This window comes from Anneissia japonica, unplaced genomic scaffold (assembly GCF_011630105.1).
Source record: "Anneissia japonica isolate Jap-2015-1 unplaced genomic scaffold, ASM1163010v1 scaffold287952_len401801_cov160, whole genome shotgun sequence".
In the NCBI taxonomy this organism is placed as follows: domain Eukaryota; kingdom Metazoa; phylum Echinodermata; class Crinoidea; order Comatulida; family Comatulidae; genus Anneissia; species Anneissia japonica.
In genome coordinates this window covers 338,540-364,630 of record NW_022744320.1, presented here as the reverse complement: position 1 = coordinate 364,630, position 26,091 = coordinate 338,540, and the positions used below count along the sequence as shown (strand labels likewise).

The 26,091-nt window shown below is 33.6% G+C and overlaps 3 protein-coding genes across 3 annotated transcripts in view; all 3 read left to right on the top strand.

Moving 5' to 3' along the window:
* Positions 1 to 3,492, top strand: part of LOC117119618 (ER degradation-enhancing alpha-mannosidase-like protein 1) — a 14,758-nt gene extending 11,266 nt beyond the window's left edge. Inside the window, exon 14 of the mRNA XM_033264451.1 lies at positions 26 to 3,492. The gene's annotated coding sequence lies outside the window, so the exon portion shown is untranslated. The remainder of the gene's footprint in view (positions 1 to 25) is intronic.
* Positions 3,493 to 4,501: 1,009 nt separating this feature from the next.
* LOC117119615 (interferon-induced very large GTPase 1-like) lies at positions 4,502 to 7,770 on the top strand. The gene is made up of 2 exons (XM_033264449.1): positions 4,502 to 4,771; positions 5,076 to 7,770. The coding sequence occupies exon 2, from the start codon at positions 5,137 to 5,139 to the stop codon at positions 7,768 to 7,770; it is 2,634 nt and encodes an 877-aa protein (XP_033120340.1). The 5' UTR covers positions 4,502 to 4,771; positions 5,076 to 5,136.
* A 10,498-nt stretch (positions 7,771 to 18,268) lies between these two features.
* LOC117119614 (interferon-induced very large GTPase 1-like) overlaps positions 18,269 to 26,091 on the top strand; it is a 17,769-nt gene continuing 9,946 nt past the window's right edge. Inside the window, exon 1 of the mRNA XM_033264448.1 lies at positions 18,269 to 18,325. The gene's annotated coding sequence lies outside the window, so the exon portion shown is untranslated. The remainder of the gene's footprint in view (positions 18,326 to 26,091) is intronic.

The window sequence follows — 26,091 nt, the reverse complement described above, 5'->3', positions numbered from 1 at the left end:
CTCCTGTGAGTGATGTCATACTGAGGTGTTTATTACCAGGGCTCTATAATAATAATGATATTTTTGGTCTTTTTATTTTTTTTCATAATGCCAAATACAGAAGTTGTTTTATTTTAATAGTATTGATTTCATTAATCAACCAATTGAACAAAACAAAAATACATGGAAATATCGTGAATTTGCAGGAGAAACGATATTTCTGAAAGATTCATACTTGCTCGCCGAAGTGCGGGAGGCCGTATGCTTTCCGGGAGTCTTCCACGACTTGTGAGAGACTTAAGACCCCTGCTTCTGTGTAACAGAGGTATTAGTGTGTTGTCGCTGATGCAGTTTTTATCAAATCCTCCAGATTGGTCGTTTGAGTTTCAATTAGGTGCACACCATCCATTTTAGTTCGTGACAGCTGCTTCATCTTCCAGACCTTCTTTGTTAAGTCTCCTTCATGCTGCCATTGATGTCCCTTTTCTATAATATATAGACCAGCTGTGCATGGTCTCTGATGCAGTTTTACCAAATTCCCCAGATTAGTCGTCCCAGTTTCCATTATGTGCACACATCTTCCAGATGCGAAGTGTAAACCGTTGGTTCTCTTTTTTTCATCATTCTTCAAATTTTGCATTGTTTTCATCCATTGTAGTTCTTGACAGCTGCTACATCTTCCATATCTTCTTTTTTTAAGTCTTATACCTGCTGCCATTGATGTCCCTTCTGTATAACATAGAGACCATCTGTGCATTGTCACTGACAGCAGTTTTACCAAATCTTCCAGATTAGTCGTTTTAGTGTTCATTAGGCACACAACATCTTTCAGATGTGAGGTGGTTTAAGCTGTTCGTTCGCTGTACATATGGTCCAAGTGCGCCATAAAAAATGTGGTACACTTTTGGAAAAAATTAGGGTATGTATTCCAGTGTACTGCCAAGTTCAAAACCAGAAGAACCTCCTTAATTAAAAATGAGTCTTCAGACTTTTGTGCGTTAACCTTGACATTTTTCAAACCAAAAAATTAAATCCACTACACCCCAATAGTCATTACTGAAGATTCTGGAAGCTCCCTGGGAGTTTGATGAGGTCTTACTGGTACTTGGTTGTGCTATCATCCTTCCTTAAATACCGCCCTCTAGAGTCTTCAAACTTTGCTTATTGACAAAGAGTATAAAACTGCAAGAGGTCTGACTACCCTTATTTTGTATACAGGCAATGCAACATTAAAAAGTACGAAAGGGCGTGTCCTTCATAAGAACGTAAAAGGCGTTCGTATCGAACGCGTGCTGCGTTTTGAATTCCTGCATACATTCTATAGACACAGCACGCGTTCGATATGAACGCACTTTACGTTCTTTTAAAGGCCACGCCCCTTTTGGGTAGTACTTTTTAAAAATAGGATTGCGTTTCAAAGAATCCCAGGCAGTTGGACCTCTTGCAGTTTTATACCTTTGTTATTGAGAAGCTGCATGTTGAGTATATCTGTTTCATTACACTAAAACAAATAATGGCAACGATTATGGAAAGAATAAACGTAACCATTATGGTGATGAGGATGACGGTGATGAAGATGGTGTTGGTAATGGTGATGATGGTAAGGGTGATGATGATGAGGCCAGGGTGATGATGGCGTAATGATGAAAATGATGAGACTGATGGTGAGGATGAGGGTAATGGTAACAGTAAGGATATTTTGTTGGCATAATTACGATAATGCAATTTTTAATAATATAATATAATATATAGAAATAATTATTTAATGTAGGTTGCAATTATGGCAATGTTATTAATCATGGGAGCAGTAATAATGTAAAACATCATGTAAAGTATAAATTAAAAATTCTTTTTTAAATGTTTCTTAGTATGTAAATTTCAAACCAAATAATTATCTATTTATGTTTTATGTTTTACTGTAGTATTATTATTATAGAATTTATTTTGTTGAATTTTGTTTTCTATGGAATCAGAACAGAAATACTAGACTAATATTGTTTATGCATCATGCTTTCCACTTCTTGAAAGTATTAATTATTCATCACTTGAGTGTTTGTTGTCACTGTAAATTAAATGACTTTTATCTGAAAGAAATTTGGTGATAATTTTGATCAATGTTTATGATGATGATGACAAATCTATGATGATGATGATGGTGATAACTGTATGGCAGCAGACATTGAATTGCATTGGCATCGTATGCTAACAAAAATCAAGATGTTCAATATCTACTTAGGATAATAAATGTTGATGGTAATGTAAAAAACGATAATGATTATGGATTAAGATGATGCGATGATGATGATGATAATGATAATGACATGTACAGCATCTTTGATGTATACTCCGTTTCATTGACATTGGCACTTTTACAAATGTTTGATTTATTGTAATGAAAATGACAATGATGACAATGATAATACATTGCTAATGTTGTGATTTTGTTATACTGTACTTTATTTTATTAATCAATGCCATTGTATTCTAAACGTGTATGTATTTTAGTTGCAACATTTGATTCCTTGTATATCAATATTTTAGTATAAATAGGCAACACTTTTTTTATACCTTGTTTAGTGAACCCGCCGTCTGCCAATAATGATTTCGAATAAAATTAAAATTTTATTTTTTGCCAATTACCACACTCACTGCCACGAAAAATGGAAATTTTAGACAATTTAAAAAAAAAAATTTTTATTACACCTACAGTTGCCTTGAAATCAAAGAAAATAAGATATGTATATTTCTTCGTAATTATGTATATTTAAAGCATTAAACCATCGCATTACTACATTGTTTATATTTAACATTAAAATTTTATTTTCATTATTTCCTCTGTCTGGATGTTTGTGGGCAAAAAAAAATTATTTTTATTATTATATTTAACAAGGAATAAAAAATCCTGTGCTGTATTCAGTAGTGGTTTTGGCTAGAACTGTATGTTGATTTCAAATTATTTTATAGTTTAGTACATGTAGTATAATACTGTACAGTGGCGTATCTAAGATTTTTGAAATGAGGGTGCTAATGGGGGTAGGAAGTGGTGGCACGCAGAGGTCAAGTAGGGAGGCTCGGTTAAGTGAGGGCTAGCTTTTTAGGATGGGGGTGGTGTGCGCGCCCCAGGCACTCTTAGATATGTTACTTTTACAGTAGTTTATTAATCAAACACTAAAGTGGCCACCAAATATTAGGAATAAAAATTAAACTTTGATTTGACTTGGCAGCTGTGTAGGCTGTACTGATGAGATACAAGGCTTAAATATGTTTTGTTTTGTTTAAAGAAATGTCTGAATATCTTAACAACTTACAGTTGGTTAATGTTTTTATTGTGCTTATTTTATGTTAACATAAGGAGGTAATTATGCAGTATTGAAGCAAATTTCTTTGAAAATTCTCGTATAATTATTTATCGTACGATGGGGAGCCATTAATAATCATATTGTTATATAATCCTGGGTATATATTGACTACTTATTTTTGTTAATAAAACAAATTCTTGAAAATACTTTAAAATGAGGATGTTTATTATGTGTGTGTTTTGCAAGAAAACAATGCTATCAACTATATTCTTATAAATACTCTATAGACAAAATATAGCACAAGTTTAGTGTATAATTTTTTGGATTATTACCAATATATTTTAATACATATACTGTATATATATAGGTGTTCCTACTGTTAAATTATGTATAAATCACTGTATTTACCTTTCTTTGATAAGGGGGCGGGGGCGAGTAATTACGCCACTGCATCTATCAACATACCTCCTTCTGCCCCCCTCCATTTAAAATTCCTGGATCCGCCCATGTTTGTAAGCGTGTTAACCAATTGAACCATTGAAGCGTTCGTTCGAAGTTCAAATTTGATTGAAGGCTCTAACATAATCATAATGACAGTGCATTAGGGATGGAATTGTGACCATTTTGAGCTACAAATATAATCTGTTTAATGAAAAGAACTCGTGTTAAAGTTCCTAGAAGCCCGTTTAACAAACTTACGGGTTGGGTTTTCAAAACATTTTTTATAGACGAATATAACGTAATATCTGAATAAATAACGTTCCTAATTTTGCTGCAACGTTGTTTTAATGTTAGTTTATAGGCCTACACAGTGGGTTTTGTATCTTGTTTCACCTAAATAAATAATGCCAATGACGAGGCACTACAGTACTTCAAATTCAGATATCACTGAACCGAGTGTACTTGCGTCACACGTCTCTGATAACTTATCAAATTCAACCCAGAAAATTAATACTGCCAAGCATTTAGCAGATAAGGGGACCTATAAATGGTAATTGACTGATTTGACAATTTAGAATTTATCTACTGAAAAAACATTAAAAAAAAGCGTTCGAAACTGTCCTTGGAGATACCTAAATCTCCATGGTTGTTATCAAATGTATCGTAAACGTGATATCAGTGAACAATGTTTTCAAAATCTAAGAGATAATATACCAACGTCACATGTGTCTCATTAAAACGTATGAGATTATATCAATCAGAGTTAAGTCACAATGGGTCATTGTAGAGGCGTTTATAAATGTTATATATAATGTCTGACTAGTTCCGAAAGCGACATTTGATTTGGTTTAAATATTTCTGATTATTATTATACTGATCTGGAAACTGACTGATGAAACAGTTAATAAAAAAAAGATAAATACTTAGTTGAAGATTCACTGGAATAGCCTCTAATATTCAAACCAAAATTGTGGACACTATACGAATATATACAAAATATGGTAGAGGCCTATTATTTGTCAAGCACGAAATCCAGTAAATGAACAAACAAGGTAAGCAAATTTATTTTAATTTGATTCATAATGGGTTTTTTTTACCTCCCGTAGCTCGTCCTCCGGGACTGGTAATAACGAAATAATGCCTAAAGTAACAGGTGAGACGTATATAGCAGCTCCGTCATAGGCATAGGCCCAAAGAATATTTATTTCCTAAAGATTTTCTCCTAAAGATTTTCTCCTAAAGATTTTCTCCAACGAAATACTTAACATTCCTCGACAATTAACGTGTACTTCCTCGACGAGAATAAGCAAGAGAGTCTATACCATCTCTTAATTATATATATCTGTATCCTTTTAGGTGGAGCCTGTAGAATTTATTTGAAAGATCCAAAGCCTACCAAATCCAAAAAAGCAGCACAATGGCTTCACTCAAATCTGACGATATTGATTGTGAAGATACACAGACGTATCCTAACATTATTAAACAGCTAAAGCTACAAGAGTATTACCCTAAAAAACTAACTCGTGAAAAGGCGCTTGCAGTTTCAAATATCGACATTTCAACAGACGACCTCAAGGATCCTGGCAAGATTCCTTGGTTTATTCTGCAAAATATGATCATGTGTAATTATGAAGGAATGCGTTTTGAAGTCAACGAGCATAAGCCATTATTGTCCGGAACAGGAGACTCTCTTCCACTTCTAGAAAGCCATTCAGATAGAGAAAACGACTGCGATCACACAGAGCATGTAAGTCCTCTAGACTCGCTGGTTGCACTTTTTTGGTGCTGCGACGATTTCTTGAGACAAATTTTAGTTGAAAGATTGTTACTGTGTCAGCTCGCTATTCCACTTCTGTTACCAATCGACAGTCCCTATGGAAGTGAAATGCTTATGTGGGCGTTGAGTACGCTAAGAAAGCAATGGAAGACACGTTCTGGATCATCATGTGAGCAATCAATGGTGTTCCATAAGTCATCGATCGTGTCTGCCATTCGCTTCGGCAGACCTCGGATATCAAAATCAAAAATACTCAACAAGGTTATTAGTGATCTGAAACATGATATTTTTTTTCACTCCGATTGCAATGGCGGTGCTAATAGGAAAATCGCCGATGGGTTATTGGAAATGGCCTATTACCTTCCAAATGGAAAACGCAAGGACATGTTATCCGAGGCGGTCACATTTATGAATTTGAGAGGAAATGCATCTTACCTTAAAGGTCAAATACGATTTATATCTGAAATATCATTTGCAACTATTGTATTTATGTCTTCTGAAAGTCTAAAGGAAGAAGATAAGGCCTTACTTAAACCATTGTACGAACAGGACGGTCACTTAATAATTGTATTAGATGAACATTCAAAAGGGAAATTGAAAGATTCATTTTGTGCGTTGGAGAAAAGTTGTCTTAAGGTTTCAGATAAGCAAGTAAAATACATCTATTCTTCAACCAAAAAGGAATTACTAATAAGTAAGAAAATTAAAGAATGTCTTAAAAGTATCTACAAAGGAAGTAGGCGTTATGTTGTCCCTGATAGAAGCATTAAAATGTGCGTCGACGTTGCAAAAACAATGTGTTTTGAAGTCGACGATGACAACACACAGGATTATTTAATAACAAGAAAAACTACAGAAATGATGATCGATAGCTTAAAACAGCATGGAAAAGAAAAGCAACTACCTTTGCAAATGATTGCAAAAGAAAATGGAGAGAGACAGAAAACACAGTATTATTTGGAACGGGACGAACACAATGCAGCAACAAAGGATTCTGAGAATGTCTTGGATACCAGTATATCATTTTTGCGAATGAAGCAAAAAATTGTCTGCGAAGAAGATCTAGGTATACTTAAGCTATTCAGCCGGTCATATACGTTTACAGCTCCAGCGAGGAAATATTGCCAGAGCTACCTTAAGATTTTAACATACAATAATAACATTGACGAAATGCAATCGGTACGCCAGGAATACATTAACAAATTGGATAAGTTACATAGACATTTGCAAAAACATCAAAAAAGTAGAACAAAATTAGAAAAGATAAAAGCGAGAAAAGCTGAAATTGAATGTCTCGAGAGTGAGCTCTCTAATTTGTCATTAGGCTTAGAGCATTTCAACAGAGAGCTAGGACAAATGTACGAAATGAAATCAGATTTGAATCTTCTAGATTATTCAACCCGTCAACTTCCAGTCGCTGCAGCTGAATTATTTCTTGATGGATATCCTCTAGAATTAATGAACGGTGACGCGATTTATGTTCCACTCACTTGGATTGAGGCTATTCTGAGACAAAAAATAATCGATGATAATCGAATTTTCGTGCTGTCAGTGCTAGGTGTTCAAAATAGCGGAAAGTCAACTATGCTTAATACCATGTTTGGTTTACAGCTTCCTGTCAATGCCGGCAGATGTACTAAAGGCATATTTGCGCAATTAGTTCCAGTGGATACAAACTTACAAAAGAGTACTGGATGTGACTATATAATGGTTGTTGATACAGAGGGTTTACGTGCTCCGGAATTAGCAGGCCTTGAACATAGTGACTACTTCAACAAACTTGCTACTCTTGCCATTGGCTTAAGTGATGCTACAATCTTTAATATCAGGAGAGAACTTGTAATTGAAATAAAAGAAACCCTTGAAAACACTGTTCTTGCATTCATGAAAATTGAAAGTGTAAAAATCAAACCTAGAGTTATATTTGTACATCAGAATATTAAAAATGTTGGAAGGGCCAATATGAATACGGATCAAAAAATATCAGTAAAGAATATGTTGGATGAGATCACAAAACGTGCGGCAGATAAAGAGAACTGCGGCGACAAATATGAAACGTTTTCTGACGTCATTGAATTCAATGAAAATAAAGACGTGATGTATGTTTCTAGGTTCCAGAAAGCAGATTCATCAATGGCGCCTGTTGATCCTGGTTATAGTCGAAGTATATATCAAGTCAAGAAACAGTTAATACAGTGCTTGCAAAATTCTCAAGCTAAATCAGTTAAAGACTTTATGCGTAAACTGTCAGATCTCTCAAAAGCAATTCCGTGACGGCCTGTATCCTCCGATCGTCGGACGGTTGACTCTGTCATCGACGAAACGAGACCGATTCGACCGATCCGACGGGTGTCTTGTCGAAGGACCGAGACTGTCTCTTATACACATCTAGATGTGTATAAGAGAACATATATATATATATCACTGAATCATATATAATATATATAGTGAAAGTGAGATGGATATTGCTTGTTTTATTTGTTTTACATATTTGATTGGATTTTTAAAAATATACACTTTATTCAGATTCTTCATTATTTTTGGTTGGTCGTTTCTATTACCTACTAGCTCAATTTCAGTATATTTAGATACAGAGGGATGAACTAGGGACGACATCAAATTTGAAATCAATAGTTATGTTCACAAAATAAAATCATTTGAAACGAAACCTAACAAATAAAATAGTGAAATGATCACAGAAATTGATCCAAACAGTGTCCTACGTACCGGTACATATTTGATGACGACAATGATTGTTCGTAGGACGTCTATCTAATACTTTTATCCACTTTTTCGTTTGTTCAAGAAAACTTCACGTTCTTTATGGACGTAAGGAACGTTTAAATACATTACGCATGTGCGCTTGCAAATTTTCCAAAATGGGTGGAGCTATGAAAATGCATGTTTGGTAATAACCTTTAAGTCAACGTTTACGAAGTCCGCAAAAAGTCCTTCTTGTATCACTGTAAGTTTACGTTGACTTATAATTTATTTTTCTTTCCATTTCGCAGAAAGAAACATGTTTACCGCTTGATATTTTGCCTGACTGAACTGCTTCTTTATCATTGTTTAAAATGTTGAATTTGCTTGCTAACTTTCTATTGTTTTTTTATTCTTTATGTTTGACTGAACGTGTTGTTTATGTTTCATAATATTTGTGTATCTATGTAATAGACACCCTTTTATTGATTTTCCTTTTCTTTTCGCATGATTTGCTCACCATTCGTTGTCTATATTATCCATTATCAATCCGTTTATAGATTTTCAATTCATGACAGTGGCCAAGAATGTGCTGTTTATTTTTCATTTTCATTTGTTTGATGTCAGTTTATTGAATTTCTTTTCCATTTCGCATGACTGCGCGTACTGTTTTATTTTCATTGTTATGTATAAATATGTTAGATAACAATTTATTGATATTCTTTTTAATTTTGCACGACTGTATTTGTTGAAATTGTTCATATCAATACAATAGATATCCTTTAGTGGATTTTCTTTTCTATTTCTATGTTATTGATTATTCTTATGTTATGGTGCCACATCCAATTTTACGATAAATGTCAAAAAATAGCAGGAAGAATCAATTAATTTGTTTTGCTCTTGTAATGGGGATAGAATGCCTTTTGATGAAAGAGGACGTTTTTAGAGATACTTACAAAGGCTCGATTAAATCAAGTTCAAGAAATTACAAAACAGCCTGCTGTAACCTGGTTAATAAATAACAAAACAATTTTCTCCTTAGTTTTTTTTTTATTTTGAATCTTGTGTCACCGTGGAACATTGTAATTTAGAGATATGATAGTTTCTAGAACCAACTGTGTACACTTCGCTGCTATCCATGTCTGCCGGAGGTCGGAAAAGTATATAAATAACATTCTAAAAACTGCATCATACTACCAAATTTAAGGAGGACCGAGATGTAACATTGTCAATATGTCAAAACCTGAAGTAAATCGGTTGTGTAGTTTTGGAGTTATGCGCTCGGAAGGACACACAACCATATACCATAGAGAAAACAGAACAGATCTCTATGCATATACACAGACGCGCTTTATAATGATCTCATGTAGTGCGTTTAGTGCAATGCTTTTGAAGCAACTGAAAGCTTGTTTTTTTTTTAATTTTTAATTTTTCTTTTCATTTGGCCGGACCATTCTCAATTCTATTAATTTTTAAAATAATACTGACATTTATAAATTAAATTGAATTTATTATGAATATTCGCAACTTATTGACTTTTTAATATTATAAAATTAAACAAAATAAACAATGTGCTTGTTTTTTTTACCACCTAGGCCTCTGTAAATTTCATCTTTTTAAAAAGTCCTTAATTTTTAGTAATAAAGAAAAAAGATTGATTTTCCAAATGCTTAGAGGTATAAATATAAAATGACAATCAGCTATTTAGAAAATGTTGGGGGTTAAAGTTGGCCAAATTGTCATCAAAACACAAAAGTATACGAGTCAAGCCGACCCTGATTTACTTGCAATAAAATTTAAAAAAAATTAAGGATACTCATTTTTTTAAAAGTATGCATGTGCTTTCCTCTGGCAGTGGAGTTATTTTTTCAACTATGGTGGAGCTGAGGTGGAGGTTATGGTATCTAGTCCACTTCCACTAACTTTTAATCCTGCATCTCAGTGTCGTATCTAAAAGTCTTGAATAGGGGGAGGGGGTGCTGATGGGGGAGGGGCGCGAAGGAGAAGTGATGGGGCTCGATGATCAGTTGAGGGGCGCTAATTCGCAAAATATGGTGATTTTAGATGATTTTTAACTACTTGACCGTGATATTTTTTGGTGGGGTGGGCGAGAGTAATTTTTTGAGGGCGTACACCCCCACGTCCTCCCTAGATAAGACACGCATCTGTCCCTGCATGAGGTTGGAATATGGGGAGCTGCTTTGCAGGTTGCCAACTGTTATTTTTGAGTAGCATATTTTCAATATTTGTAGGTATGAATTTATATCGAATCTAACTTTACCCCTTGAGGGGAGGGGTATTGGTTCTACAGTATTGCCAGTTGCGATTTCCGTGCACCTCAAAATTATACTTTTAGACCACAATATTATGGAATAATCACAATAACTTTAATTGGGTTTGAAAATTAATTTAGTCCGACGATGGTGGGGGATGTCCAGGTTTGTAAAGGATACCCAAAAAAAATCAATTCCAGTGCGATACAACGCAACAATAACATATTAAATCTAAACATGATATAGGTTACACACTACCAGGACCACTGACTTTTTGCCCGGGCATTCTAGTACTTGGAAGTCAATCGGAGGACCACTTTGCTCTCTGGAAGTATTACTATTCTATTATCATGGAGGTATAATTCCTCCATGTTATTATAAAACTAAATATATAAACCCAAATTAGTCTCTACCAATTCAAAACTGCTGATTGTCCAGGGGATTTTGTCCTTGAAACCTGTCCGGGGGCGTTTCTTTTCCCTTGATTCCAGATTGGACTAACTTCATTTTAGCCTGCATTAGAGTCTCCATCATTCTGTCACCACCTCATTACTATCATCAACATCATTGTCGACGTCATCATCATTATTATCATCATCGTCATTATTTCTGGGCATCAAGGTAAACAACATTTAAGCGATACGAACTCTGGACCAGCGGTGGCACCAGAAATTGGCCGACAAGGGGTCCCGCAAGTCCGACAGAGTGGTTAGAGCCAAGGGGCAGACGAAGCCTCGGTCGGCGGCCCAAAATTTATGGCAGATAGACCATGTAAGTATAATTCCATAGACAGATCTACCCCTGTCTCTTATACACATCTAGATGTGTATAAGAGACAGATATAATGGTCCAAATGTGCTTTTAGACCTCATCATTAGGGATTGGCAGACAATATAACGTTATTTGGATGGGAAAATTTATTTTTGTTTAAAGTTTTGATTAGACGATTTAGTCGTGCGTCGGACGACAGGCAAATTACCCACTGCCCCCACCTCTACTCTTGCCCCTGCAATACCAACCGCATTCAACAACATGATGCCTCTCTTCCCTCTTTCACATAAAAAAAGGGATCGCCCTTGTATGTTTATATAAGGTAAGCCTATGTCTTTATCACCTGGGTAGATCTGTCTATGGAATTATACTTACATGGTCTATCTGCCATAAATATACCAAGGATTGACTAAATTTAATGTGTAATGAGTTTGACCTACCAGAACCAAACACAACACTTAATTAAATTTGTAAATTTTGCTTATTTGATTTCATTCGCATCCGACAGGTAGCAACTCTCCAATTACAGGATGGACAATGATTTATAAAAAAGATATTTTACCTGAAGACGATTGAAGCAGCTCAATCGAAAGGTGGAGACATTCTCAACGAACAACAGTTCTTTTCAGAACTAGCTACCGTGGTGTACCGCAAGCATTAATATATTATTACTTCGCCATACAAACCTTTAAACAAAATAATCTCTCATGAAGCTTAGCGGATGGAGTTGCTTTTAGTCATGAGAAAAGTCCTGCTGTCACAGGAACTGATCCCAAGACCCTGGGGGTTTGAAGACAAGCATCTTACCACTAACTCTACTCGCATAATAATCATTATCTGAGTACTATGATTTTAGTGCTCTTAGTGTAATATGCTATTTAAAAAGTATAAACAGTAAAATAATTGATTTACTTAAAAAAAAAAAAAAGAGGTCGGCCAGTTGTAGAGACTTAAATCGTTTACAAAATAACTATAACGTAGTTAACATCATCATCAAAATCAATAGGCCTATGTCGTTCATTATTTTCAATTACGCTACAATAATTTTAGTTTTCAAATTCGCGGAAAGAGAGTATGTTTACCGCTTTGTTAGAGACATTATTTTGCCTGTTTGGACTTATTCAATATCACTATCGATGCCATCATATTTGTTTGCTGGCTTTTGTATTGACTCCAATTTCTTCTGCATGAAATATTTTCCCTAATTCCGTTTCGCATGACTGATGTGTTGATTTTCTAAATTATTGTGGGCCAAGACCAATATGTTGTATATACTTGTATTGATTACCCCTTCCATTTAGCAACTGTACTTCTTCTATATTATTGTATGTCAATGCTAGATATTCGTTTATTGATTCTCCTTTCCATTTCGCATGACTGTATATGTTGATCAATCATTTTTTCATATTATGGTTTATACTTCCAGAGAGTGTTCAGATATTTTGGTTTGGGTAAGGGTCCAGAACAGAATGATTCAAATTCTATTTGTTCCCTGCAAAAGTATTTAAATGTCTTTTGAATAACACTAATGCTTTTTAATATAAAACAATATGAAAGCTCATAGGCCTACCATCTGTCTACATTTCTTTTGGCAGTCTTTACGTGACACGCTTCAAACATCTTTCTTCAATTATTCACTCCTCCGTTTTATAAACAACCTCAAACGTAGTTATTCACTCTCACCTCTACTCTTTGCTAGTTACTATGGCATATCAAGTAACCAATTTTATTATTTTCTCTCCAATGCCACATACTAATAATCTTTTCTTAAAATAATGTTTATATTTCTACAGAACTTTACGGTGGTTTAAACAAAAATATGGCCCTACAAATATGATAGAGAAACGTAATTTAAAAAAAATTGCACTTGAAGGGAATTACCCAGGAGACCACAATCAACAATAATTTTAAAATTTGTTTCTGTAATACGAATATTGGACTACTTGGGATTTGACATTTTGTTGAATCAGGTAACACATTTGTTACCGAAATTCTAGTTTCACATTCTTGTTTGTTTACCAGATTAACTCACTAATTCATTAAGCTACAGATTGGTTGGCTTTCTGGCAAATGACGCTAGATATTATTGTTACATAGTCCTCTAAAAGCATTCCTTACAACAAAGCGTTTTCTTGTTCTTTTGTTCTTCTTTATTGATTGACTTAATTTGTTACTCTTATATTGATGATTTTTTGTCTTTAATCTCATATTATTGTACCTTTATGTCAATATTTATTAAGAACAATTAGGTTTTACGACATTGAATACAGTAAGTTTTTTAGTTTGAATAAACGTCATCGTTATACTTTTGTATCAATTAGGTTTTACGACATTAAAAACGGTAAGTTATGAATTGAAACATTGTTGTATACTTTTATATCCTATATTGATTGTCTTTTTCATTTCGAATTTCTATGGCTTATGTTTATATTAGGGCCTAATTCATTTTTAAATTACTCTTTTATTGATTTTCATGCTGTATTACTGTACTTTTGGTGGCTAGAAAATAACCCCAGTGTGTGTGAGAGAAGGAATAATACAGAGAGAAAAAGCGGTAACATTTGGTTCTTCTTATTAGGCAATTTTAGTGTATAGTAATAATTGAATATTAGAACACGACATTATACTTCAGAAAACAGATTACTGTTTTACATACAGTTAGAAACAGTTTGCAATAAAGTCACCTCTTAGTAATCTAGTGCCTTCAATGATAATAGCAGCACCTCCACCGTTTTTAGGTACACGTTGTCAACTTTCTTCAGGTAGGACTCATTTTGTTCTTACTCAAATTCTTATATGATTGTAGGTCAGCAATACTTTAATAATAATGAATCAAGTGAAATATAATGATTATTTTATTTCTTTTGCATCCAACAGTTTGTAACTTAAGGAGCCTTTAAAGGGATATAGTTAGAAACAATATTAAACTATTTCAAGGGAACGAAATAATATTTCGTGGGAACGAAATAATATTTCGAGGGAACGAAATTATTTCGAGGAAGCGATATCATATTTCGTTAGAACGAAATATTATTTCGAGGGAGCAAAATAATATTTCGAGGGAACGAAATATTATTTTGAAACTTTATGAGCAATAAACCAAAATTTCAATCATTAGAGTGAACATCGGTATATGTCTAGTGCATGTGTCAATACGTATATACCAATCTTGTCAATTTTAACTCTGTAGACCTACCCTTTTTAATTGACTATAGTTTCATAATGCATATCATTACTACTCATGACATATATACTCATGAACCTTTCTAGGCATCATATTCTTAAAAAAAATATTCTAAGTCGTTACTCTATTCATGCTACATCCATCCAACAGAAAGAATGTTCCTTAATTGCATTTTATTGATTTCATGTTATAAATGAATAACATTTGCCTTGCAAATTATTGCTATAATTTTTTTTCTAATTCTACTGTAACTGGTTCTATGTCAATAAGAATAATAAAAAAGAATGCATGTCGTCGTTGTATGAAAACATACAAAAAACCCCTATTAAGCGGACAGTTTTACGTTTCTTTGGTTAGTGTCCTCTGAATAGGGCGTACCCCAGTGATAGTATTAAAGAGACATATAACATATTCTTTTCGTCAATCAACATTTGGTTGCTCAACTCAAAAAGGGAACTTTTTTTTGCTCGATAGAGGAATAATGAAAAAAAAAATCTATATTTTATAATGATAATAATAGGTCAATTTAAAAGGCGCAAATAAACAAGGTGTCTAATCACCAAATAATAACAATATCAATGATAATAATAATGATAATGGTAAAGATGATGATGATGTTAATAATGATGATAATAATAATAATAATAATAATTATTATTATTATAATGTAATGACATTGCAGCGTTCGTAAAATGTTTGTCACTGGTGAACGGAACATTCACAAAAGTGGGGGGGGGAGCAGCCCCCCCAGTAGAAAAAGTGTGTTGGCCAATGGCCCCACCCCCTGCCATCCCCCACCACTTCCGCCGCCGTTGATTCACACCCTACACCGGATCATCATAAAAATTCAGTAATTTCTTTACTGGTCCTTTACAAACAATTATAGAAAGTTTTATTTACACCCATTGAAAACTTTTTATAGATATTTATGTCTAGGATCTCAAAAATTTAAATGACCCTCCAGTTTACACCCTTCACTAATTCGTCGCTAACACATAATACTCATCTTCCTTGTAACTTGGTTAAACTTTTTTCCGAATGTTTTATTCAAATCAGTTGATCCGTTGAGACGTTTTCCTTTCAATGGTCCTCAGATCTACACCATACTGCGGATCGTCACAAAAATTTAATCATTTTTTACAAGACCTTTACAAAAGGTTTCATTTAGACCCATTGGGTGACTAAATAAATTGTAGTCACAATGTTAGTATCAGTCTAGAACAAATCATACTAGAACTTCAATAGGCCACTTTCTTGCACAGTTGTATAGCGCCTTACTCTAATAATAGCCCCACGCACACATATTATTATTATTATTATTATTATTATTATTATTATTATTATTATTATTATTATTATTATTATTATTATTATTATTATTATTATTATTATTATTATTATTATTATCATTGTTAATATATTCATTATAATTATATGCTTATCATTGCTGTTTCTCCGAACCGACAAACACTGTACGCGAAAATCGCGATTGAGAAAATTACCACTTTCTGATGCCAATTTCTAAGAATCAATTTTATTCTTTCTTTTCTATCCGGCGTTAGGTCTACTATTGTTTAAATACTTAAAACATTGAAAACATGGATTATGTGGATAATATTATCATAGAATTTGCAATAAAACTAATAATTTATAGGATTAAATCACTAAATTCGTTTAGCTCCTTCGCAGTGTGGTTTACTTTTGTGGCTAAAAACGCCATCTATATAATTATTACGGTTTAGGACTATAATAAAGGGTTCTTGTATTCTGCTGTACTTTTTATTGATTGCCTTCCTTTATATTGATGATTTTTTTTTCTTTTATTTTATATTATTGTACGTTTATGTCAGTAACCATAAAGAACATTAAGGTTTTACGAGATTGATAAAGCGTAGTTTGGTTTAATTTAGGTAGAATAAACTATAACGTTATTAATTGAAATATTGCTGTAATCTTTCGTATTCCTTCGTATTGATTGTCTATTTCATTTTGAATGATGGCTATGTTTTTTAGTTTTCATATTATTGCTTTATTAAATTACTCTTTTATTGATTTTTATGCTGTGTTACTGAACTTTAGTGGGCTGGAAAAATAAACTCAGAGTGTGAGAGAAATACGGGAATACAGAGAAAAAGAGAAAAGCGGTATTTTGGTTGTCGTTATTTGAGAATTATTTTTTTTTGTTCAGTTCGTTTATGTTAATGGTTTTCCAACAGAAGCTTACTTGTTCCAGTAATAGTTATAGTAGAGATTGAATATTAGAACACGACTTCTAATACCATTACATCACAAAAATACATTACTGTTTAACATACAATTCATAAACAATTTGCAGTACATTCATATTTTAACAAACTATCGTCTTGTTTTACTAAATATAACAGTAGTCCTAACATCATTTATCAATTCAAACTTTGTTCTGTATTTTAATTGGTACGACATAGCTTTTTATCATGACAATTGAACACTTCATGAATAATTTATGATTGAGGCGAGCTTTGCTTGCTACGTAGCTCACAGCTACTACCTGTGGGTTAAGCAGTAAATTGAACAGTTAAACGAAGATTTCAAACAGCAGTATTCGTCAAATCGATAACTAAGTAACGCCAGAATACATTAATGGGAAATGAACAACATTCAGGCTACTGGAAATGTGAAAATCAATATAGTAGTACAAAATATTTAATAAAAATTGATAAAGATTAGAAATAATTTAACAATAGGGAACCCTCTTATCTTCTCATTTCTCTATCTCTTCACATCAACACATTTAAACCCCTATAAGGGACACTAAATTTGTTATCACTTCAACTAAAATAATAATATTTAATTTGTATTGTCATTTTAACAACTTCTGATCCACAAATTTAACACCTTGATCGAACATGGACATCGATATGGTTCAATATGACCTCGCTGTATGTGTTACTTCGTATGAATATCGTGCCAAATTTGAACATAATTATGGAATTGTATTTGTTTTAATTTGCGTGTGCTTTATGGGATTCAATCATCAATCATACTACAACCTACACCCTGATTCTCTACTTTAATCATTAATTATTAGAAATTGAATCATAAAACAATGATACATCTTTGTGTGTGTGTGTGTGTGTGTGTTTTTTTTTTAAGAAACAGTAAATAACACAAGTCTTCAGAAAAATAAAATGTACACCTTTTAATTAATAATCCACTTGTGACTTCAAAAGAACAGCTCCCTGTTCTTATAAACATAGAGTAGTCCTATTTGGGAATGCACTGCCAAACTTTATACAGACATATTGTTCCTCCCTGGCTACACTGTCCTTCTGTATTATAATACGACATAAACATATCTTATAAGCCTTATGAGATATCATTTTCGATTGCTGAATGTAATATTTAAAATATTTATTCAAAAACATATTTCACTAAATATTATACTACTTTCATAATCAGTTAAAATTGGACTAACGTCAAACCTAGGCCTATATAGACTGTTAAAAATAAACTATTTAATTTTATTCTATCGCTAACATCAGGCTGTGACCAGGGTTCTTGAATGATTGAAATCAAGCGTAGCTCTGGGTAAACCTAATGCAAAAAGCGCATGCGTGATTTTTCACACAACTTTTTTATTTCTTACATCGCTTTATTCAAGATACAGAGGGATTTTTTCGTGCCAATGATAATGTAGAAAAATAATTAGATAATTTGCATACACTCTTTGCCATTTTGATAACACCCATTAATGGTATTTATATACGCATGCTATAGTATTGCTCCTCCCACTACGGACCGTATATAAACACACTGTTAGGGTTAATACTTTAGTCAGTCGTCGATGATTGCGCTTTGGTTGGGCCTAAAGTAGCAGAACATTGCCGTACGGTACTACAGAAATACGGGATAAGTAAAACAGGTAAACACGTTTTTGGTAATTTATCGAAAATTATTTTGTTAGCTTCTACTCAGAAAATTACTAGTATCGCCAAAACAATATACTTTTAATATGAATATATTTATCCCTGGACTGTGTTTTGTTGAATTTACGATATTTATGCGTAAATCGGTACGCTACAATTTATTTCCAGCCGTACGGTATTTACATTTCTTATATAATAACAGTCGGTTATCTTGATTTATATTCATTCATTCAGTAACATTTATTTCGTAATGGTCATAAGAAAAAAACATACATATGAAAAATTATATTCTTAAAATTATTAAAAAATGCGAAATTAGACCATCACATGGATCAAAACTAGAAGTAGAACTTGTCTCATATTGACCCCTAAAAAAATAGAATAGAAAAAAATAATAAAAATAAATAAATAAATAATGGAGAAAAATAATTAGAGTTAGCGCAAATCATTCAGTCAGTCAGAAGACCTGTACTTAGATAAATATATTGTTTTCATGTGACTTTTGAATGCTCTCGGGGATTTACAATTTATAATAATATCTTTATCTAGGTTATTCCATATGGTGGGACCTGAAAATGTAATAAAAAATTGACTCTTAGTAAGTTTAACAAAAGAGACTTGTAATATATTTGGATTTCTAATACCGTAAGAATGAGATATTACACGGTTAGAGAAAAGCAATGTGATTGATACAGGTACTAAATTATTCACATATTGAAACATAAAATAAGTAATCTGGAGTTTATGAAGGTCACTAATTTTTAAGATGTTAAGTTTTTTAAATAGAGGTTCAGATGCAGTTTTAAATGGTGAAGATGTAATTAACCGAACAACCCATTTTTGTAATATAAGAATTCTTTGTAAATTTGAGGGATAGTCTGCGGCCCAAATGATGTTGCAATTTAATAAATGGGGCAAAATAAACGAATTGCATAAAGAAACTAAAATACTTAGAGGAAAAAAATGTTTCAGTTTGCTTATTATACCAATGTATTTTGAGATTTTATTTGCTACACTTTGTTGATGGCTAGACCAATTTAAGTTTTCATGAACTAAAACACCAAGAAATGATACTTCACTTTTTCTATCAAGCCGTTTGCCATTTAGAAAAACATCACATATTTTGTGTTTAAGTTTATGACAAACACCACGGCTGTGAAATATAATGAAATTTGTTTTAGTTGTGTTAATTAATAATTTAATTGTAATGAACCAATTGCTAATCTTGCTTAATTCAGAATTAAATGTGTTAAACAATAAATCAAAGTTATTACTAGAATAAAATATGGTAGTATCATCGGCAAAGGAAACAGTGTGTAAAATATCACTAGCCAATGGTAAGTCATTAACGTAAATAAGAAATAATAAGGGTCCTAAGACGGACCCCTGTGGTACACCACGCAAAATACTTCTTGATGTCGACTTACAGTTACCAATTTGAACATATTGCTTTCTATTATTAAGATAACTTGTAAACCAGTCTAATGCATTCTTGTTAAGAATTTCAATAAAGAGGGAATCACATATTTCTTTTGGCAAATGTAAATCATGTCTTAACTTGAAATTAATTTCATTTTTAACGAATAATCCAACCCCTCCCCCTGTTCGACCAATACGATTACAAGATAAAAAATTATATCCTTCTAAAAATGGATTATTTTTTTGGTCGTTTAACCATGTCTCAGAGAGACCAATGATAGAAAATTTGAGGTTGATGTAATTAAAAAGTAGAATGGGACAATACATCTTTAACAAAACTCAAGTCTAAGAGCGATTTCCCTAGAAACGTTGCCCCAACCGGGATTTGACCCGAGACCAATTGGGGAACATTATGTTTGCTATCTTTCCTATCGTTATTATTATCTCCGCCAGGAGATATATGTTTTCAGTCGTGTAAGTTTCTGTGTGTGTGTCACGTTTTTTTGGTGTTTTCGTGTGTTTGTGTGTGTGGGTGTGTGTGTGGGGGGGGGGGGGGGGGGGGGGGGGGGGGGGGTGTTCAAGTGGTTCGGACGAACCCCTCTCTGTGAAGAAATGTAACAAAATACTACTGAGTCCTGGCTAACAAAAGGCATGGTCACCTACCTAGGCATAGGTTGGCAAAGGCCTAATCCAACTAGAATTCAATTTAATACAATATAAAAACACTGTTATTGGCTCGACGTCGTAATAATTTATGTACGAAAGTGTGTTCTTCGGGCCTATCGGTTCATCGATCTATAAGAAAGACTATGTATCCAAATACTCAATATTGTTGGAATATAGGCCTAATAATGTATTGACTCTATCTTTAATTTTCTTCTATGTTAGGCCTAAGAATGAGATAAATCACCTGACCTTTTTTTAAGAGGTGTAAAACCTTGAATTTTGAAGAAATTAAAAGACATCTCAGAAGTCGGGAAAGCTCATTACCGGCCGTCTTGGAATTAAAATTTTGCCGGGGGAGGACTCCCGGACTCCTTTCATTTTTGATAGATTGACTATATTTTTTATATACTTTTTATAACTTTTTATATCTTTGTATTTAAGTGGGCCCCTGAACATCAGATTTACTCTGTAAAGGTCGCTCACTCAAAAAATGGTTTTAAATAAATAAATAAATAAATTTTCGCGTTTTTTGGAAAAATTCTGAACCCCCCTCTTTCAAATCCTGAATCCGCCCCTGAAGGGCTAGCTATGCTTTTCGCTCTCTGATCGCTGCCGTCGCGTGTTGCGAAGCCTAATCAACAACGGTAACAGAGATGAATACAATTACATATAACGATGTGTTTTATTGGTGTTTTGGGGAGTTCTTTGTGCAAATACAATTGTTAGGCCCAAATGAGGTCACAGAATATGTAACAAATAGGCCCTTATTCGACCTGTCTGTAGTTACTAGCAAAGCCATAGAACTAGTAGGCCGAAGCCCAGGAGATCATTAATTTATTTTACGCATATAGACTGAGACTACCTTGTATATATTATTACAGTGCTACTAGATGCATTTACCAACCTGGCAGATTTGAAATGCATGATTGACTACACCCATTGGCTGTCGAGATGTGTATAAGAGACAGGAGGAGAGAGGTCCAGGGATGGAGCTCAGGCGGGGGCATGACCAGTGGAACTCCGACAATCTGAGCAATTTAGGCTCTTTTAAAACGATTTCAGGAAGTGTTTGTTGACAATACTAGGACAAAAAGCGAAAATAATAAAGCCACGTAGAATTTGAGTTTGAAGGTACGTTTAATTTGAGCACCCGAACTATGTAGACACACAAATATTTTTTTAACTGATCAACTTTTAGTAAACGCGTCAGTGAAATAATTATTCGGGTAAACACTGTACAGTGTACTCTCTAAAGGACGGTTCCCACTGAACGCGATCAAGCGAATTTCGCGTCGAAATGTGGCGCGCGCGGCTGAATTGAAGACGCGACTGGCGTTTCCAATGTGAACATGCAAACGAATTTGTAGTCGAACATGCGAACGCCCAATATTCGAACTTCGACGCGGTGCGCGCGGTGGTCGCGGAGGCTTCGCCTGCGAATTCACAAGAGTTGATCCAAGACCAACTTTTTCGGATTCGCGAGCGAATTCGCCGCCGATGGACCAATCGCAAGGCTTAGATTCAATTTATGTCAAAGGTCAACAATAAAGTCACGACATTGTCAAAACAATGTACAGATCGATACAGATGTGCGAGCGATGACCGACGAGTCCGTTTCATGCAAACTCTGTGGAACAGTAGGCTACCCTAGTTTAGGTCTGTGACAAGGGAGCAAAGAAAATATGTGACAATGCGTGGAAAAGGATTTGCAGAGACGAGTTGAGTTATCTCCTCTTTCTACCAGTATTAGGCCTGTCCAGCCTAGGCCTCTGACCCTGCTACTACCTGAGACCTACAGTAGGGTAGGGTAGGCTAGGCCTACTATCTACCCTTAGGAGGCCTAGCTCTAGGCCTTGAATGAATAAATATACTAAAAAAAAACTACCGTATGTTTATATTCACTCTTTTCATTCATTATAGAGTTCTGGGAATGTTAATCCTGAGGATTTTATCTGATTCGTCTCACAGCCCTTTTCCTCCGTCTATTAATGCGATAACAAAATCCCTTCTCTGTTGCCACCCGCCATTTCGAGTTTTTGCGCGCGGTCTGTCAGTCAGCAGTGGGAACAGGCAAGCGAAACATTGGAAGCGAGACATTCTTTATTTATTTATTTATTATGAACTTTGCGCGATTCGCTTCGCTTGCCGCGTGACGCTCGACGCTTTCGCTTGACAAGTTTACCTACAATAACCTTTAAACAATAGTATAGTTGGTCTATACTATTGTTCAAAGAAGCGTTTGCTATATGTAGGCTTCACCCATTGCTTAATAATGGGCTGAATGCTTCAAAGGAGCTTTCTTTGTTTTTGTAGGTAGCTTCAATCAGTAGGGTAAGAATGCTTTGATCTTTAGTTTATTCATAACTATGTCAACTATTAGGGGTTATGTTATGATTGGTCAATCACTTTTGGTACTTGTGCATATAAGCTTGCAAATAAGGATAATTTTTCATTCCTGATGATGACATAATTAATATTGAAATATTAAATCGAGACACGTTAGCGTGTATTTCGATACTTGGATTATATATTATACTATCATATCCGAGATTAATCAGTGGACCTTTCGGTTCATGTACTACTATTATTATCATTATTATAAATAAAATATAAAATTTATTTATTACATGTTTTATTACAGAATTTTGATTACCATAGTTTGATTACTGAAAGTTTGGTAACTGAAATTATGAATCTAAGACGTGCGACGTATCAGCACTTATTTCAACTTTAAATAAATAAATCAATATTAAAAATAATAATAATAACAATAATAATAATTATCATTATACAGGAAAAAAAAAACTTTAATTCAATCAGCACAGGTTTTTTATTTTCTAATTCAATTTAGGTACGTTTGCATTTGTTACAGAGTTCTGTAATTGTGCTCGGAGAACTTTTTAATATGTCGTGGACTTCATTAATTGTGCGAGGTACTTTTGAATCTGTTGCGGACTCCTATAAATGTGCGGGCTTACTTTTGAAAAGTTCACGATCGAAAAAAAGGTCTTGTACCCTCCTGACAACCTTTGGACGTACTCAATAAGCAGAAGCCGCGGCAATAGAGCGGCAGAGGGGAAACACATCGCGGTAGAGAGAAGGTCCTTTGATGGCGCTATAATTTCATATGAATATTCATTAGAATATTCATATAAAATTATAGCGCCACCAATTTGTTTCACTGAGATGTCGAGGAAAGAATCGAAGGCGGGCAAGGGGGTTGTCATATATAGGCCTACATACATATATGTATGTATATAGGGTGTGTGTATCATAATGATCTCTGTTATTTACTTTCCATGCAAAACAACTACACACGCGCATAAGTGTGAAATATTAGTTTCTTTATATGATTTGAACTCACAACAAAACCTCATCAATGGCCCAGAAAGTCTTGGGTTTGAATCCTGATTGGGACAACTTTTTTTTAACACTCGCAGGTTTCTCTTCTTGTTAAAATTTGGACGTTCTGCATTTAGGCGACCTAACGGGGACTGTTTTCATAACATATTTCAATTGAGGGGCCTTAGGCGTTAGTATAAAAAAGAAACTTGTGGTGGAACATATCTTCTGTCATGCTTCGACGTTTTTCAATAGTTTGGTGTGTCGATGGTCGGCATTTAGGTCTAAGGCGGAAGTTTTCATACATTTCAAGACAGGCATCAGGCGTTAGTTTAAAAAGTTAGTGGTACGTAAAAAGTAAATTGAAATGAACATAATATTCAATAATTATTGTACTTTAAAAAAAAAATACAGGTAGGATATGTTAATTTGGAATTGCAGTTTTTTAGTCCTACTTAGGAACAGGTTCCTAAAGCCCCGGACTCCAATACTTTACACTGGTTGCACTGGTCATACCTATGTCACTGGTGAGGAGAAGCTCCCTTAGTCATAGCCTCCTTATACAAATCGAGGTAACTACATAACGCATATTTTGCACAAATTTAACGAAAGCTAAAGCTTCGACAAAAGAAATTCCAAAATGTCTCAAAAGCTATTTTCGGGCCTCTAGAAAACAAAAATTTCGGACCCCCTAGGTTTTTTTTTTTTTTGAACAAAGGTCATTCATTCACAAATATCATTTGTTAGTGTTATCTCGATCTGCCCCTTTTTTGGACATTTCTGGATCCCCCTGAGTTATGCAAATCTGGTAATGAAGTATAATTTTAGTACGATTTATAAATTCACCTCCATAATTACATAAATTTCGCATGCTTCTCTAAACTATTGTTTTTAAATTAGAAACTTATTTATCTTATTTATTATATATTTAAAAAGTATCATCATCATTAATATCTGCTTGTTATGACAGTTAAATTTGGATAGGCAGTTAATCACTTCCATGCCTCTCTTTCATTAGTCTGATGGTTTGTCATTAACTCATTAACATAATGGAAATGTATATTTCTAAGTTCTACATTATGTTGCTCTTTAAGTTTATTCAACACGGAGTACCATTTTTAAATTGCCAAATATATAAATAAAATAAGTAAAAAAAAAATCAAACGATAAAAAAAAGCAATAAAAAAAAATATAAAAACATAGCAGATGAAAAATTTCTACCGATACACATGAATCATTTTTAACTCACAAACTAATTTAATGTAATATGATATATAGACAATAGATAAAATAACAGATACGGCATAAAAAAAAAAAACAATAAAAAATAATAAGAATCATCACAAGAGCCAGGGCGATTACTAAAGTAATTATAACCATTATTATCATTATTACCATCATTAATATTATTATTGTCATTAGTATTATCATTAATATTTTAAAAAATAACAAAAACAACAACAATAACAATATAAATGCAAAAGAATGTTGAGAGGGGCCAATAAAAATTAGAATCACTTTTAAAAGATCTTAGACAGCTACACTGTTAAAAATTTTCCTGTAAAATTACCGTCAAAATACTGGCAACCAGGACGCCAGTACTTTACCGTAATGTAAAATTACATTTCCGTTAAAAATAAATTTCTGTAAAAATACGGTAAATTACTGTTGATCCAAATACGGTAGTCAAACGTAATGTAAAATCACAGGTACCGTTATTAATTTTTTCCTGTAAAAATACCGTCAAAATACTGGCAACCAGGACGCCAGTACTTTACCGTAATGTAAAATTACATTTCCGTTAAAAATAAATTTCTGTAAAAATACGGTAAATTACTGTTGATCGAAATACGGTAGTCAAACGTAATGTAAAATCACAGGTACCGTAAATAAGTAATTCCTGTAAAAATACTGTAAATTATTGTCAATATGAATTCCGGTCGTCAACCGTAACGTAGAATCACAGGTGACGTAAATAATAAGCTTGTCAACCGTTAATAAGGTAGAATGTAGTGAAATCTTGGTTACTATAATAATAAATCATGAAATGGTACATATTATTATGCCAATAAGAATATTTTGTAATAGTATGTCATTCCGATGTTGTATTTCTTACTGTAATATTAAATTATGAAATACAATGTCTATGAATAATCAGAATAAGAGAACTTAGTTGGCTTGCTGTTACTGAGAAGATAAATAGTACACGTTAAACATAAATCAACATTTATAGTAATATCTATACAATACAATTTAGTAAAATGCAATAATCAATAGTATATTTTAAGATTATTTCACAATCATAACCAGCTTAATAACACTGTACAGTACTAAC

Excerpts from the sequence above, each read along its gene's own strand:
- LOC117119615 (XM_033264449.1), top strand. The coding sequence starts at position 5,137 with ATGGCTTCACTCAAATCTGACGATATTGATTGTGAAGATACACAGACG.